General features: G+C 45.1%; 1 protein-coding gene across 18 annotated transcripts in view; it reads left to right on the top strand.

The window, feature by feature from the left end:
* The window catches only part of DIS3L2 (DIS3 like 3'-5' exoribonuclease 2), a 385,922-nt gene that overhangs the window by 264,155 nt on the left and 108,680 nt on the right, over positions 1-13,087 (top strand). For 17 of the 18 annotated variants that reach the window (XR_013519159.1, XR_004744905.3, XR_013519158.1 and 14 more), the window contains one exon: positions 9,296-9,408. Coding sequence is in view for 13 of the 18 variants with exons in the window: in XM_054258039.2 (XP_054114014.1) it covers positions 9,296-9,408 (113 nt within the window). In the remaining 5 variants the exon portion in view is untranslated. Of the gene's footprint in view, positions 1-9,295; positions 9,409-13,087 lie in introns of those variants that run through there. The other variant, XR_004744906.3, reaches the window with a different exon arrangement.

The raw sequence follows: 13,087 nt of genomic DNA on the forward strand, positions 1-13,087 counted from the left end.
TATCCTTATTGCTTTTCCCAGCTGTTAAAAACTGAAAACATTACAAATGTGTGTAATGGAAAAAGGAACAATCCGTGTATCAGCTGCCTCTAAAGATCATCACTGTGAGGACATTTTTATTCTGCTCTTTCTTAGCAGTAACCTTCAACTTCGGCTTCTATTGGCTTGTTGTTGTTTTAAAACTTTGAGATAGTTTTACTTAACTGGATTTGTCCTTCTCAAGCTTTTTTCTTTTCTTGTCTTTAGTCCTGCTTCTTCTTTTTTTTTTTTTGAAGAATTTTGAACATGCACAAAAGTAGAAAAAAGAGTATAATGAAATCCGTTGTTTCCATCACCTAGCACCTGCATACCTCATTCCATAGCCAGTCCTGCTCCATTCTCAACCCACCTCCATTCCCAACCACCTGCACCCCAGCCCTTATTACTTTGACCTGCTAACTTTGTAATGACCTTCAAGGGTTCTTCCCAGTTACTAGGACTTCACTGTCTTTTGGCATTGAGGAAGGATCAAATGCCTGCCCTTCTGCTCTCAGAGCTTCTCTGGAGCCTGTGCTCTGTCTGAGCCTTGATCGACTGGCCTGGGCTTTCCCCACTCACTGCTAAAATGCCTGGAAATTCCCAGACGTTGAGTGCGCCAGCCTCACAATTTCAGCTCCTTGTTCTCTTTCCTATTAATGAAGAAGGCCATTGCTCAAGTCATTTGGAAGAGGAAAAGTGGAATTTACTACCTGGGTGTTCCTCATCCATGCTGTTCATATAAATTTAAACTTAGATTCCCGAGAATTACATTGAACATGACAAAAATTGCTGTGTGGGCAGTTTAGTTGAGTACTTGCAGATTGATAGGGCCCTTAGTCATAATGAAGGGAAAAGGTTCTTGAAACTGCTTAGTTCCAGAAGATGAGCTCACCAGTTAAGGAGTTTGCAACTGGAGGTCCTCTTTAACCCCTTGCTGGATGGCAAAGGGGGAAAAAAAAGAAAAAAATCCAGACTCTTCAAATCCTGACCTTTAGGGAAACCTAAGAAGAAATCATCCTATATTAGCCCCTCCTCAGGGTGGGTTCCTGCATTTATTCAGATTTACTTACCCCAGATATTTTTTTTTAACTTTGACTTCTCTTAAGTTTATAAAATATTCTGAAACCCTCTCCACGTCATGGCCATGGAGTGCTGCCATGGCTTGCTATACTGGTGGTCAGCTTTTGTGTGAGATTACATAACGAATACCACATGGAACTGGAAGATGCCAGTGTTTGAGTTGTCCCTCTTACCTAGCAACCCAATCAGTATTTCTTAGAGGGAATGTGCTTATCCCAAGTAAAAGGTGGAGTTTATTGTGTGGCCACAAGGTGATCCAAGCCCAGTTGAGTCTGTCTCCAAAATTCAGTAGGATCATGCTAAGGCCAGGGCCCATGTCCTGGCTGCATGAGCTGCACTAAGTAAGGCCCTTCCTCACTGGTGCTGTTTGGACAGTGGAACATCCCTTCCTCTCAGCCCTCTTGATTGGATTACCCTTTCTGAATTTCCAAATACTGTTTTGTATCTCTGTTGAGGCTCCTGTGTTGGGAAAACTGGTCAGAGGGTCAAGAGGGTGACCCAAGCCAAAGCATTGTGTTCCCATCATAGGCTGGATGGAAAGCAACCTGAGGGACAGGAAATCCAACATCTATTGTATCTGTCAGGCTGTCTAGCAGGCTGTACTTCTTTTTATCATCTACCTTTGTTTATCAAACTTATTACTAAACGAAGTGATTGATTTGTTTGCTTATCAGTGCCATTCCTAAGAGGTTGTGGTCTTCAGGCTCTTTGTTTTCAGTTCAGTATGACTGCAGATGGCATTAATAGACCCTTGGTCTGCTGAGTGGGTGAGGTGGCAAAATGAGAAAGTGAGTATGCTACATTCAAGTTACTTTTCCACTTAACACCCTGCGGTGGTTTCCCATTGCACCTGAAGTAAAGAATGCCTCATCCTGACCCAACAGGGCAGCTCTCCTCAGGGCCTCACTAGCCTCCCTGTTTCCAGTTCTTCTCTGCTTTCCAGGCATTTTTCTATTATTTAGACACAGCAAGGTTGCACCCACCTCTATCCTTTGCTCTGGCTCTCCTGCCTGGAATGCTCTCTCCCATGCCATTATGCGACATGGTCTTTTCTAGACCCACAGGTCTCAGTCTGTTTCCTCAGAGAGACCTTTTCATTACTGACGAACTCCAAAGTAGGCTCCAGGCATTCTCTGTTTTGTTTTCTCCAAAGTCCTTCTTACTATCTAAGTAATCTTGTCATTTGCTGTTTGCTTGTTACCTTTCTCTCCCCACTAGACTGGAAGCTTGACTTGAGAAGGGACTTTGTCAGTTTTCTTGTATGTCTCCAGTGCCTAGAAAAGGACTAGTACATAGTAGAAGCTTCATAATAAGTACTTGTTGCACGGCTGATTGAGTGAGTGAAGGTGGTTATTAGGAAGATTAGGAGGTAACTGAAAGCCAAACCATGTGGGTGTTTAGCCTGAGGAGAGACGTCCCGGGGGCCATAGGCTAGCTGTCTAAGTCATCAAAACTGCTGCTACCCAAGAACACCTGGTCCTGCCTCACTCCTTTCTCTTAGCCAGACTGCTGTCCTCTGAGGAGATGGGCTTGTTCTGGGCGCCCTCATGAGCCAGAACTGGAGCCAGTAACTGGAAACTCTAGAGAGACATATTTTGACTTTAAAAGAGATAAAAAAATTGATTGCCACTTTACCTGAGGATGGGATGTAGTGGGCTTCACCAGACAGCAGTGAGTTTTAAGTCACCTGAGGTATGCAGGCACAGGCTGGGTGCTCTCTTGCAGACCTGGTATGGAGCAGGCTCAGTGCCTGCATGGCCAGTTAGGCAGGGTTTACAGTCCTTTCAGCCCAGAGCAGCAGGAGGCCTGCCCTATATTTTTTGTTGCTTTCTTTTTCATTCAGTAATCTCAGTCACTGTGGGCCCAGCCCTTTCTCTGCCCATCATGCTGATTACAGAGAGTTAGGAGGTAGTTCATGATCTGCATGCAGTAAATGGGGGTGGAAGAGTTGAGAAGCTGAGGAAGACACAGAAGGGGATCGAGCCTTGGTCTAGGTCATCAGGGCAGGCCTGATGAAGGCCAGAAGACATGACTTTAGGTGATAGTTTGAAGGACAGTGGCAGTTGCCAGGAAGAGAATAGAGAGAACTGTGGGAGCCCCTTGGGTGCAAGCATGGGAGTTCCCATAGGAGTTCCATCACAGTGTCATGGGGGTGTAGCTGTCGTTAATAGGTAAAGGCCAGGAAAGTCAAAGCATGCACAGAGCAGACCCACATGATGAGCAGCTTGGTTGGTATCAGCTCCTTGTGAAGTAGTGATGGAGGATGGTGTACGGGGGAGGAGTGGAAGACACAAGTCCATAGGATGAGAGGGGTGGGCAAAAGCCGGGCCAGGCAGGCCATGGAAGTGAGGTCTGGGCTGCATGCTCGGGACAGCAGCGGCTCTGGAGGGTGTAGACAGTGAGGCAACAGTAGATTTGTGTTTGGAAAGGGCACTGTCTTCACCATGGAAAATGGGTTTGAGGAATGGCAGGGAGAGCAATAAGAGGTTGTTAGGTATTTTTTAAAAGAAGCCATGGTCTTGGCCAAGGTGACGGTGGCGGGAAGGAAGACATATGAGCAGATGTGAGAGATCTATGGAAGGTAGAACAGAATGATTGGTCAACACAGGCCTGAGAAAGTCCCAGGTTTCTTTTTGGTTTAGGCAAACATGGGTATCACTTTTGATTTAGTGAGGGGTGAGCCCACTTCCTGGGACAGGAAACATGGGTAGAGAAATGGTTTTGCTGAGGGTAGGGGCTTTTGGAGGTATGAGTGTGATGTGACCATGAGTGACAATTCCCAGTCGATGTTTGTAGACCTCTATCTGGAGCTCAGAGAAGTCTAGGCTGGTGACATATAGGTAGAAGACCAAAGCGCAGAAATGAGGTTTGAACCCCTGGAAGTGGATCAGACAATCCAGAGTGAAGGGTTGGAATTAGAAGAGAAGGCAGCCTGGGGCAGAGCACGGAGGCTGGGCATGCCACACGCAAGGGATACAGAGAGGCAGAGAAACTTGAAGAGGAGCAGCCGTGGAGCTTAGACACCCAGAGTGGGGACCAGAGCTTAAGGAGGAGTGTCTCAAGGTGTGGGGGTGGTGGGGAGGGTGCAGACTCACCAAGCTTCAGATGCTGCTATAAGGTCAGGCCTACAAAGGTTTGGATTTAGTGCACAGAGGTTATCTGTTCAGGCTGCTATAACAGAATACTGTAGTCTAGATGGCATAAAGAAATAAAACAACAGATTTATTCCTCACAGTCCTTGAGGCTGGGAAGTCCAAGATCAAGATGCTGGCAAATCCAGTGTTTAGTGAGGGCCCACTTCCTGGTTCACGGAACAGCACCTTCTCGTTGCGTCCTCGCATGTTAGAAAGGATGAGAGAACTCTCTGGGGTCCCTTTCATAAGGCACTAATCCTATTTGTGAGGGATCTACCTCTGTGGCCTAATCACCTCCCAGAGGTCCACCTCCTGATGCCATCACACTGAGGATTAGATTTCAACATATGAATTGGCAGGGGGTGGGGAGACTGGGGGGAACAAACATCTATTACAGCACATAGTATTGTTTTATGTGAGGAGTTTCCTGCTGATGTCAAGAAAAGTCTCTGTCACCACTGTAACCACTGTGCAGTCTCAGCAGTGGGTCAGAGTGAATGAAGTCACCCAAGTCTGGAAGGCTCTTATCTCATTGCTGGTAAGGGTAGAGTTTCCTGGCACAGGCCTCTTGAGTAGTTCAGACAGTCTCTGTACTACCAACTAAAAATGGCTATAAACTAGAGATTTAGAGAGAAATGGTTTAGATTTTAAAGTGCTCCATCTGATTAAATAGAGCTGGAGTTAATGGCTTAGTGGTTGTTCTGTATTCAGGCCCTGCTACAGGTAGTTAAGGATACTGACAGTGGGAACCAAAAGAGCCTTCAGGGACAGGAATGTGGCTGTGAACATGGATGGGAAAAGTCTCTGCCAGGACTTCTGAATCCAAAGCCGAGAACATGGCTTCCACAGAGTTATGAGAGATAGGGAGAGCTGTGGTCCACTGAGATGAAAAATTGAGTTGTATCATCCTGTCCTGGAGTTGCAATGATAGTGTAATAAAAGGAGCAAAGGCTCTGAACTCAACCTGGATTTGAGTCTGGGATTTCTCACTTTTTAGCCAGGTAACTGGAATAGTGACTGAGAAGTTCTCTGTGTCTCAGATAATTCATCTATGCAAAACGATTTGCAAAGTTGTAGTCAAAGCTAGCTTGTGTGTGGAGCCCCTGCCTGGCACAGAGGAGACATTTCATAAATGGTCACTCCTGGTATCTTTATTATATTTTTATGATCATCACTGTCCACGTTACACTTAGGTAGTTGTTATGGATCACAAAACACTTTCAAATGTTCTCACTGATTGCAGTTCAACTTCCTCCCGTACACTTTAATCATCACGTGGGTGTATCTGTGAACCCCATTAGACCGAGAGCTCCTTAAATGGAGGGATCCCCACTCACGGATATCTATTGTGGGCATAAACTAGAGGATCCATGTGAGGAAGGACTTCCTCTACCAGACAGAGCTCTTCAGAAAGAGAGCAGGTGGCTTCAGGAAGATGTCAACTTCCTACCCTTGAGGATATGTCAGGTCCACCTGGCAGGGACACTGTGGGGAAGTGGCTGCACTGGCTGGGAGGCTGGCTTCAAAGAGATGGTTTCTAAACTCTGCTTTATAATCTGTTAGTGTTTTAATTGGATGGAACTGTTCTGATGTCCTGTCAAGTTCATTCAAAGGAGTGTTTGTACTCATCTAAGTTTGTGGACCCTGGGCAAAGTGAGCCAGACGCGGCTGACCGGGGGCTCCGTCCTCTCTCTGCTCTGACTGCTCTTTAAACACACAGACTCATCTTAGCCCTGGCAGAAGAAAGTTTTAAATTTAAAAATGTTTTAAAAGAATGCTTTTATATGAAAGACAGTATCTTTTAAAATATCAAATTTTTCTTAAACATTTTGGCAGTGTATGCTATGTAACTTTTGGATTTATATTTTCTCTTTCATAGAGTAAAAATTTCAAGGCCACTACCTCTCGAGTTCTGCAAGTTCACATTATGTAAACATATATAATAAAATATTTACTTAGGGTTTCCATAAAAAAAGATCCAAAGCAGAGAATAAGAGAGCTTCTCTTTGCTGGTTTCAGAGGCTCTGCTGGGAATTCTGAGTGAAATGTAAGCCTCTTGAATATATTTTCATTGGCCTCTTTCATATTTTATCTCCTGTAATGAACTCTTTGTCGGTTTGTCAATTTTGACTAAGGACAGAAAGTTCATGTGTAGTAACAACACAGAAACTGGATTTAAGATTCTGGCTTATATCATGATGTAATAATCCTCTCTCTTGTCCTTTAGTCAATATTTACCTGTTAGGCCAATATATTATAATGCTGACTTCAAAAGAAGACACTTTGTTTTACCTTCTCTAAGTGTTGGTTTTAGATACTTGAAATATCAAAACTGGGAGTTGAGCCGTCTGAGACTTTTGGCTGAATTCACGTAAAGTTCAGTTCCTCGATCGCCGGGCAGGTTTCACTGCTCCCAGTGACCCAGCGACACAGCTGCGTGCCTGTCAGAATGAGGCAGCTAAACTTGGAGTCATGCTGGTTACTCTCAGCTTTCCAGACAGCCCTCTCCTCTGTGGGAAACAGATCTGTTATGTTACCACATAGCAGCTGGGATCTCTTAAGTAAAGTCATTCCTTTATGTATTATAGCTATAGGATTGGGCAGAAAAACCCTGAAGAATGCCCTGTAGGAAGGTGGCCTCTGAGTGTTACACCAGATGAAGAATAGGGAATCTTAAATTCTTTTCCTTGCCTGAACCCCTTTTTCAAGTACCCCATGTTTTAAGCATTTTTCCATTTTAAAAACTGAGGGAAGAATTATCCCCCAGTGAAGAAGGAATAGGAGGATAATAAATAGCTACACAATTTGCAGATAAAATATGTGATGCCTTAGGACGGATCATTCAGGTCACCAAAGGAGCAAACAGTAATGTCTTAATAAGCCCTTCATAGCCAACATGGGGATGAGTCAGGACTCTGTCAGTGAGTCATAATGGAAAGGGAATTGATCCACTCATTAATAGCCAAGTTCACAGGTAGACTAGTTTCAGGCTCAGCTGGATCCTGAAGTTCAAATGAGGTCATAATTCTTCTTTTCTTTCTTAGACTATTATTTTCTATTTTTGCATGATTATGTAGCATAGATGTTTCCTGGCAGCTCCAGGTTTATATGGTCCTTAGTGCCTGGAATCTCAGGAGACAGACCGTCTTTCCTGAAGTTCATGTAATTTATCAAGTGTATTGTTCAACTTAAGCAAATTTAGCATTATGCTTGTATCTTCCATGTGCTTCTGTCTGCCCATTGTGTATCTTTAAACTGTATACTTAATTTATTTTATTATTTTATTTTTTTGAGATCTGTCTGTCTCCCAGGCTGGAGTACAGTGGCACAATCTCAGCTCACTGCAACCTCTGCCTCCCAGGTTCAAGCGATTCTCCTGCCTCAGCCTCCTGAGTAGCTGGAACTACAGGTGTGTGCCACCATGCCTGGCTACTTTTTGTATTTTTTGTAGAAATGGGGTTTTGCCATGTTGGCCAGGCTGGTCTCAAACTCCTGGTCTCAAGTGATCTGCCCACCTCAACTTCCCAAATTGCTGGGATGACAGGTATGAGCCACTGTGCCCAGCCTATATACTTATTTTACATGTATACTCTTTTGTAATCTGTTCATTTTGTACATTTTCATACACACATACATGTTTATGTACATATATACTCATACATATGAATGTGTATATTTTTATTTTCACATAACACTATTTGACAGATTATCTACAGGGTATTCAAGAATAAATCTTAAGTTGATAACCTAACTACCCTCCCTCACTTAAGGTATAGTTCTAACAGCCTTGTTCTTCTGACCAACTCTGGTAAAACTGGCAGGAAGTACAGGGCCTGTTGAAAGACATCTCCACCAGGAAGGGAAGGAGCAGTTCTAAAAGGAAAAAAGGGAGGTCCTTTACCAGAGGGAAAGGACTATTGATTCATTCATTCAACAAGTACTTCTTGAGGATCTATTATGTGCCAGGCACCCTTTCAGGCCCTGGGCGTACAACAGTGAACATTACACAAAAGGCCTTACTTGCTGGAGTTTACGTGGTAGGGAGAGAGGCATATAACAAACACACAAGCTGATAGAGATATGCTGTGATATCTGGTAGTGACGAGAGCTCTGAAGAAAGACTGTGGCAAACAGCAACAGATGTGGAGCAGGTGCTTTATAGTGCAGGTGGAGGGAACAGGGGTGTATGTGTGGGGGATGGGGAGTTAGGGGAGGCAGACAGGTGGAGGAAACAGCAGGGAGGGGCAAAGGAATCTCTTCTTGTTTTGGGATTCTCTTTCAGTTGACCCAAATAAAGTCAGGAAGATTTTGATAGGCAAAATTGGGCAGAAAAACTCCAAAGAATGCCCTGTAGGAAGCATGCCCTGTTGAGACTATCCCAAGCATAGGAAAAAGTATGAGCCAAGCCAACATCTGAATGGCTTGAGGGAAGATCTGTTCAGGGAATGAAAAGAGGTTTCCCATGACAGCTGCATGCAGAGCATGTGAAGGATGGGGCTGAGGTTGCTTGGGGTGTGACCCTGCAAGGATTTGAATAACAGGCTAAGAGTCCCTTTACCAGACCCACATTTAGAAAGATCACAGAAAAATGTGGAGGGCCTGATGGGGAGGCACAGAGGCAAGGCAGGGCAACCAGGTGTGGGGTGAATAGGGCAATGGCCGATGGGAAGGAAGGGCAGAGCTTTCAGAGGCTGCCTCTGCAGGATTTGGGGATTAATTCACTTCTAGTGACCTAAAAGGATTGTTCATCATTGAGAATGAGCCATATCTTCTTATGTTTACTCAAAGATAAGAAGCCTTTAGAATTGGGTAACATTTTGTGAAGTGGTTAATCTTGTTTATTCACAAGGACAATTTCATCATCTTTTGCTGTACAATGGGGAAAGCGACAGTAGTGTGGGTCACAGGGGTAAGTGGCCAAAGAAGGAAGCAAGCAAAACATGTCAGCCTACACTGCAGGTCCTGTGGCCTCTGGGAGTGACATACATTCTCGGAAAGGACTCCTGGGAGGGAATGCTGTGGCCTTGCATGCTAGCCTGATAGTCCTTCTCATGCATTTACAGGCAGCTTTGAAGTGGGAGTTCACATTGCCGACGTCAGTTACTTTGTTCCAGAGGGGTCCGATCTGGATAAAGTGGCTGCTGAGAGGGCCACAAGTGTCTACCTGGTTCAAAAGGTAAAAATCCATTTCTAGTTTCTTTTTTCTTCCTGTGTTTATTTGTTTCTTTCCCTGGAAAAGTGTGTGCTCTCTGTTATTGCATGTTCTCCTGAAAGAGAAGCCAAAGGAAGACACAGGTGTTCATCTGAGGCCTTATCCCAGAATGGCCCTGCCATGTAAGTAACTGACAAATACTCAGTTTCAGAAAGAAAGGAGGCAAAATACTGCTTTCAACTGATTGTTCTACAGCAGGGCTTGGCAAACTCAGCCCACACCAGCCACTAGTTTTTGTAAGGTTTTATTGGAACTCAGCCACATGCATTTGTTCATATACTGTGGCTGCTTTCACACTACTTCAGCAGAGTGGCATGATGATTTCCTATTACTGTAGGCCCTTTAAGGAATTGTTTTCAAACCCTGTTCTAAAGGTGGGGAAGCCAGTCTGGTCCTGACCTGCCCATTACAAGATAGCTATGGAAAAATCCGAGATGGAAAAGCGAAGGGGAGGAGGAGTTTGAGCTTTTTCTTCTCATCCTGATGGTACCACTTCTGGTTAGTTACTAAGTGTCTACAGACCTCCCTAGACTCATCTATGAAATGAAAGGATTAGACAGATTCACCTCAAAACATCCCCTCCATTCTGTGTACCTGTACCTGGCATGTCCAATAGGTAACCATGAGAATCCATTCCTTTAACAAGTATATGTTGAGCACCAATTATCTGGTGGACACTGCAGTAGACTTAGAGACAGGGGTGAATAAGAGACCAAAATTAAGTGAGTTCTGCCCTCTACACTGTGGTGCATGAATTCTGCCAGGTTTCTTTCTCTTCCTTCCTTCCTTCCTCTGATCCTCTGCTCATTTGCTCATCTTCCTTCTTTGGCTATATCTGGACTTCCACTTCCTTTCCAGCTTTTTAAAATTCAGCAGTCCAGTTTGGGATTGCTACCTATACTAGCTTGAGCCTTCCTGCCTCCCAAGCCCATGCCCTAGGACCTGATTCTGGTATTTGCTCATTGACTGCCCTAAAGTCAGAGGAAGATCCCCTCCATCCACCCTCACACACCAAGGCACTCTGGGAGCTGGATACCCTTTGTCTGGCCCCATCTCTCAGGAACAAGAAACTAGCTCAGGTGCCAAGCCTCCTCCATTCTGGGAACTTTCAAATGTCATTGCCCAAGGAAAGGATACTCTTTCTGCTGCCTCATTCTGGGCAGCAGCTCCCATGTGTACTCACATAGCTGACAGAAGGAAAAGCCAGGTTCTGAGCTATGCCCCTACAAGCAGCAGGAAGGTGGATTTCCTGGTAGGTCCCTGTACTTTAACTACTGCCTCTCTAACTCCTGGGGAAATACACCCGGCTACCTGCCCTATAAAGAATGATTTAGAGGGGTGCCATCCTGTAGGTTTGAAGAAACCACCAGTATAGGGAACCTGGAGAGACCCTGGAAAGATGGATTAACATACAAATCTCAGCACAAGCATTGAGGCATGTCTGCAAGACAGCATTCCTCTTCTCTCAGTTTTCTGGTATCTCTTCCCTTCTTCACATCATTCCAAAAAAGTACTTGACAACTTGTGCTTCTCACCTCTTAAACCTTTATTTCCTGCTGTTCCCAAGAAGGGACTGGCCTTTTTGTAGGTATATTGTCTAGATGCTGTCAGGGCAGGCCACTAGGGGTACTGCTCACCCTGGAAATGTCCCCACCTTATGGTCCCAGTGAAACCAACCCCAAACTCTTATCGTGCCTGGCTCTGGCCATAGGGGAGGCCTAGTCTCATCCTGCCAGTATAAAGGAGGCCGTGGATCTTTTTAAGAGCCAGTGTTCTCCTGTGCCCTGTTTTCTTCCCAGCTAGAGGTCTGAATAGTGTCACTGACTATGTCGTGTCAGTTCTGCCTCCTGGATGGCCTGTGGCACCACTTCCTACCTACTACCTCCTCATTACATCATTGCCCTGGATACCCAGTGAATATACCCATGGACAGGAGGGTGTTCAGACACAGAGACAGAGGAGCTGTACCCACATTCCAAATAGAGAATTGGCTTGGGAGCCCAAGGATTGTAGGTCTACCCAGCTCTGGTAGTATGTTCTCTGTTCAACCCTGAAACCAAGGCCCTCTAAGGATAGAGACATGAGCTTGTGTCAGGGGTTTCTTGGCCTTCTCCTCTTCCCTGTGGAATGCACTTCTCTCAGAACTACCACAGCTTTCACATGGCTGTCATCTAAGGTTCCCACAGATGCCTATCTTTGTGCTCTGATGCACAGGATTAGGACACCTCTCACCTCAGCCACACCTAGCAGCACATGTGACAGACATGTGGAAGGTGGATTTCCAGACATAACTCTACCAGGTGCAATAATCCATAATGTCATTTGTCCTTTGAGTATTCCAGACATACACAAGCACGAAAAGTACAGAAGCTCTCCTGGACAGGTAGGTTGTCACATGAGTGGATCATCATTTATTTCCCCAGCCCAACCTTGTCTAGTCCTCCAGCATCCCAAGACCTAACGTATCATCCTGGACCACTGTACACCATAGTTGTCATGCCAGCCTTAAGAAGGGTGCTGATATGGTTTGGCTGTGTACCCACCCAAATCTCATCTTGAATTATAGTTCCTATAATCCCCATGTGTTGTGAGAAGGACCCAGTGGGAGGTAATTGAATCAGGGGGTGATTACCCCCATACTGTTTTCATGATAGTTCTCATGAGAGCTGGTGATTTTATAAGGGCTTTTCCCCCTTTGCTCAGCACTTCTTCCTTTTGCCATGTGAAGAAGGGCATGTTTGCTTCCCCTTCCACCATGATTGTAAGTTTCCTGAGGCCTCCCCAGCCCCGTGGAATTGTGAGTCAATTAAACCTCTTTTCTTTGTAAATTACCCAGTCTCGGGCAGTTCTTTATAGCAGCATGAGAATGGACTAATCCAGGTACATTCTAGAATTTCTAGGCTACACTTCTAGCAGAGTGCCTACTTGATGCCCACAAAGGTAATGGCACTTCTGGAGCAGAAGCTATCTAGGAAAACTCAAAAGTTTCTAGGATTTCTGGTATTTACCAAATGTTACCAATGTTTTCAACTTGTCCACCCTGAAAACCAACCTCTCAAAAGGAAAGAGACTAGTCTAGGCTTTGAATGCAGCCATATCCTCTAGGGGCTGAAGATCCTGTTGCCTGTGGCCCAAGTTTAGTTCCCCCAGTGTAGCTGAGCCTAACGGTTGACAGTGATGTCTTCAACCCTGTGGTAGAAGTCACCCTGTCTGAGACACTTTGCTCCTGCTACAAAGGGAGCTAGCCTAGATGGGCTCTCTTGTCCCAAAGGAAAGCCAGAGCTGTCATCTAACATGGCTGCCTTCAATATGTGAAGGCCCTACCTAGGAAGACCTGGCACCTCCTCTCCCCTACCCCAGGACAGTACTCTCTGGATCACTGCAACCTAGAATATTGGAGCAAACCCTAGCTCTACCTGCTCCAGGAGAATTTGACAGCTGGTTTTTTCAGAGGTTCGGCTTTGTCTACTATTCACATTAGGTGATCAGAACCACCATGTACATGTTTTCTGCCATCCCAGAAATGAAAATACTGAATGGAGAGGAAGACAGAGTTGATCAGAGCCAGGAAACTCTGAGTCAGAAGCTGTGTGATCATCAAAACCCAGTTCCAGGTAACTGTGCCATGGGCAATAGGTAATCT

The sequence above is a fragment of the Callithrix jacchus genome, chromosome 6 (genome assembly GCF_049354715.1).
Source record: "Callithrix jacchus isolate 240 chromosome 6, calJac240_pri, whole genome shotgun sequence".
NCBI classification, from domain to species: domain Eukaryota; kingdom Metazoa; phylum Chordata; class Mammalia; order Primates; family Cebidae; genus Callithrix; species Callithrix jacchus.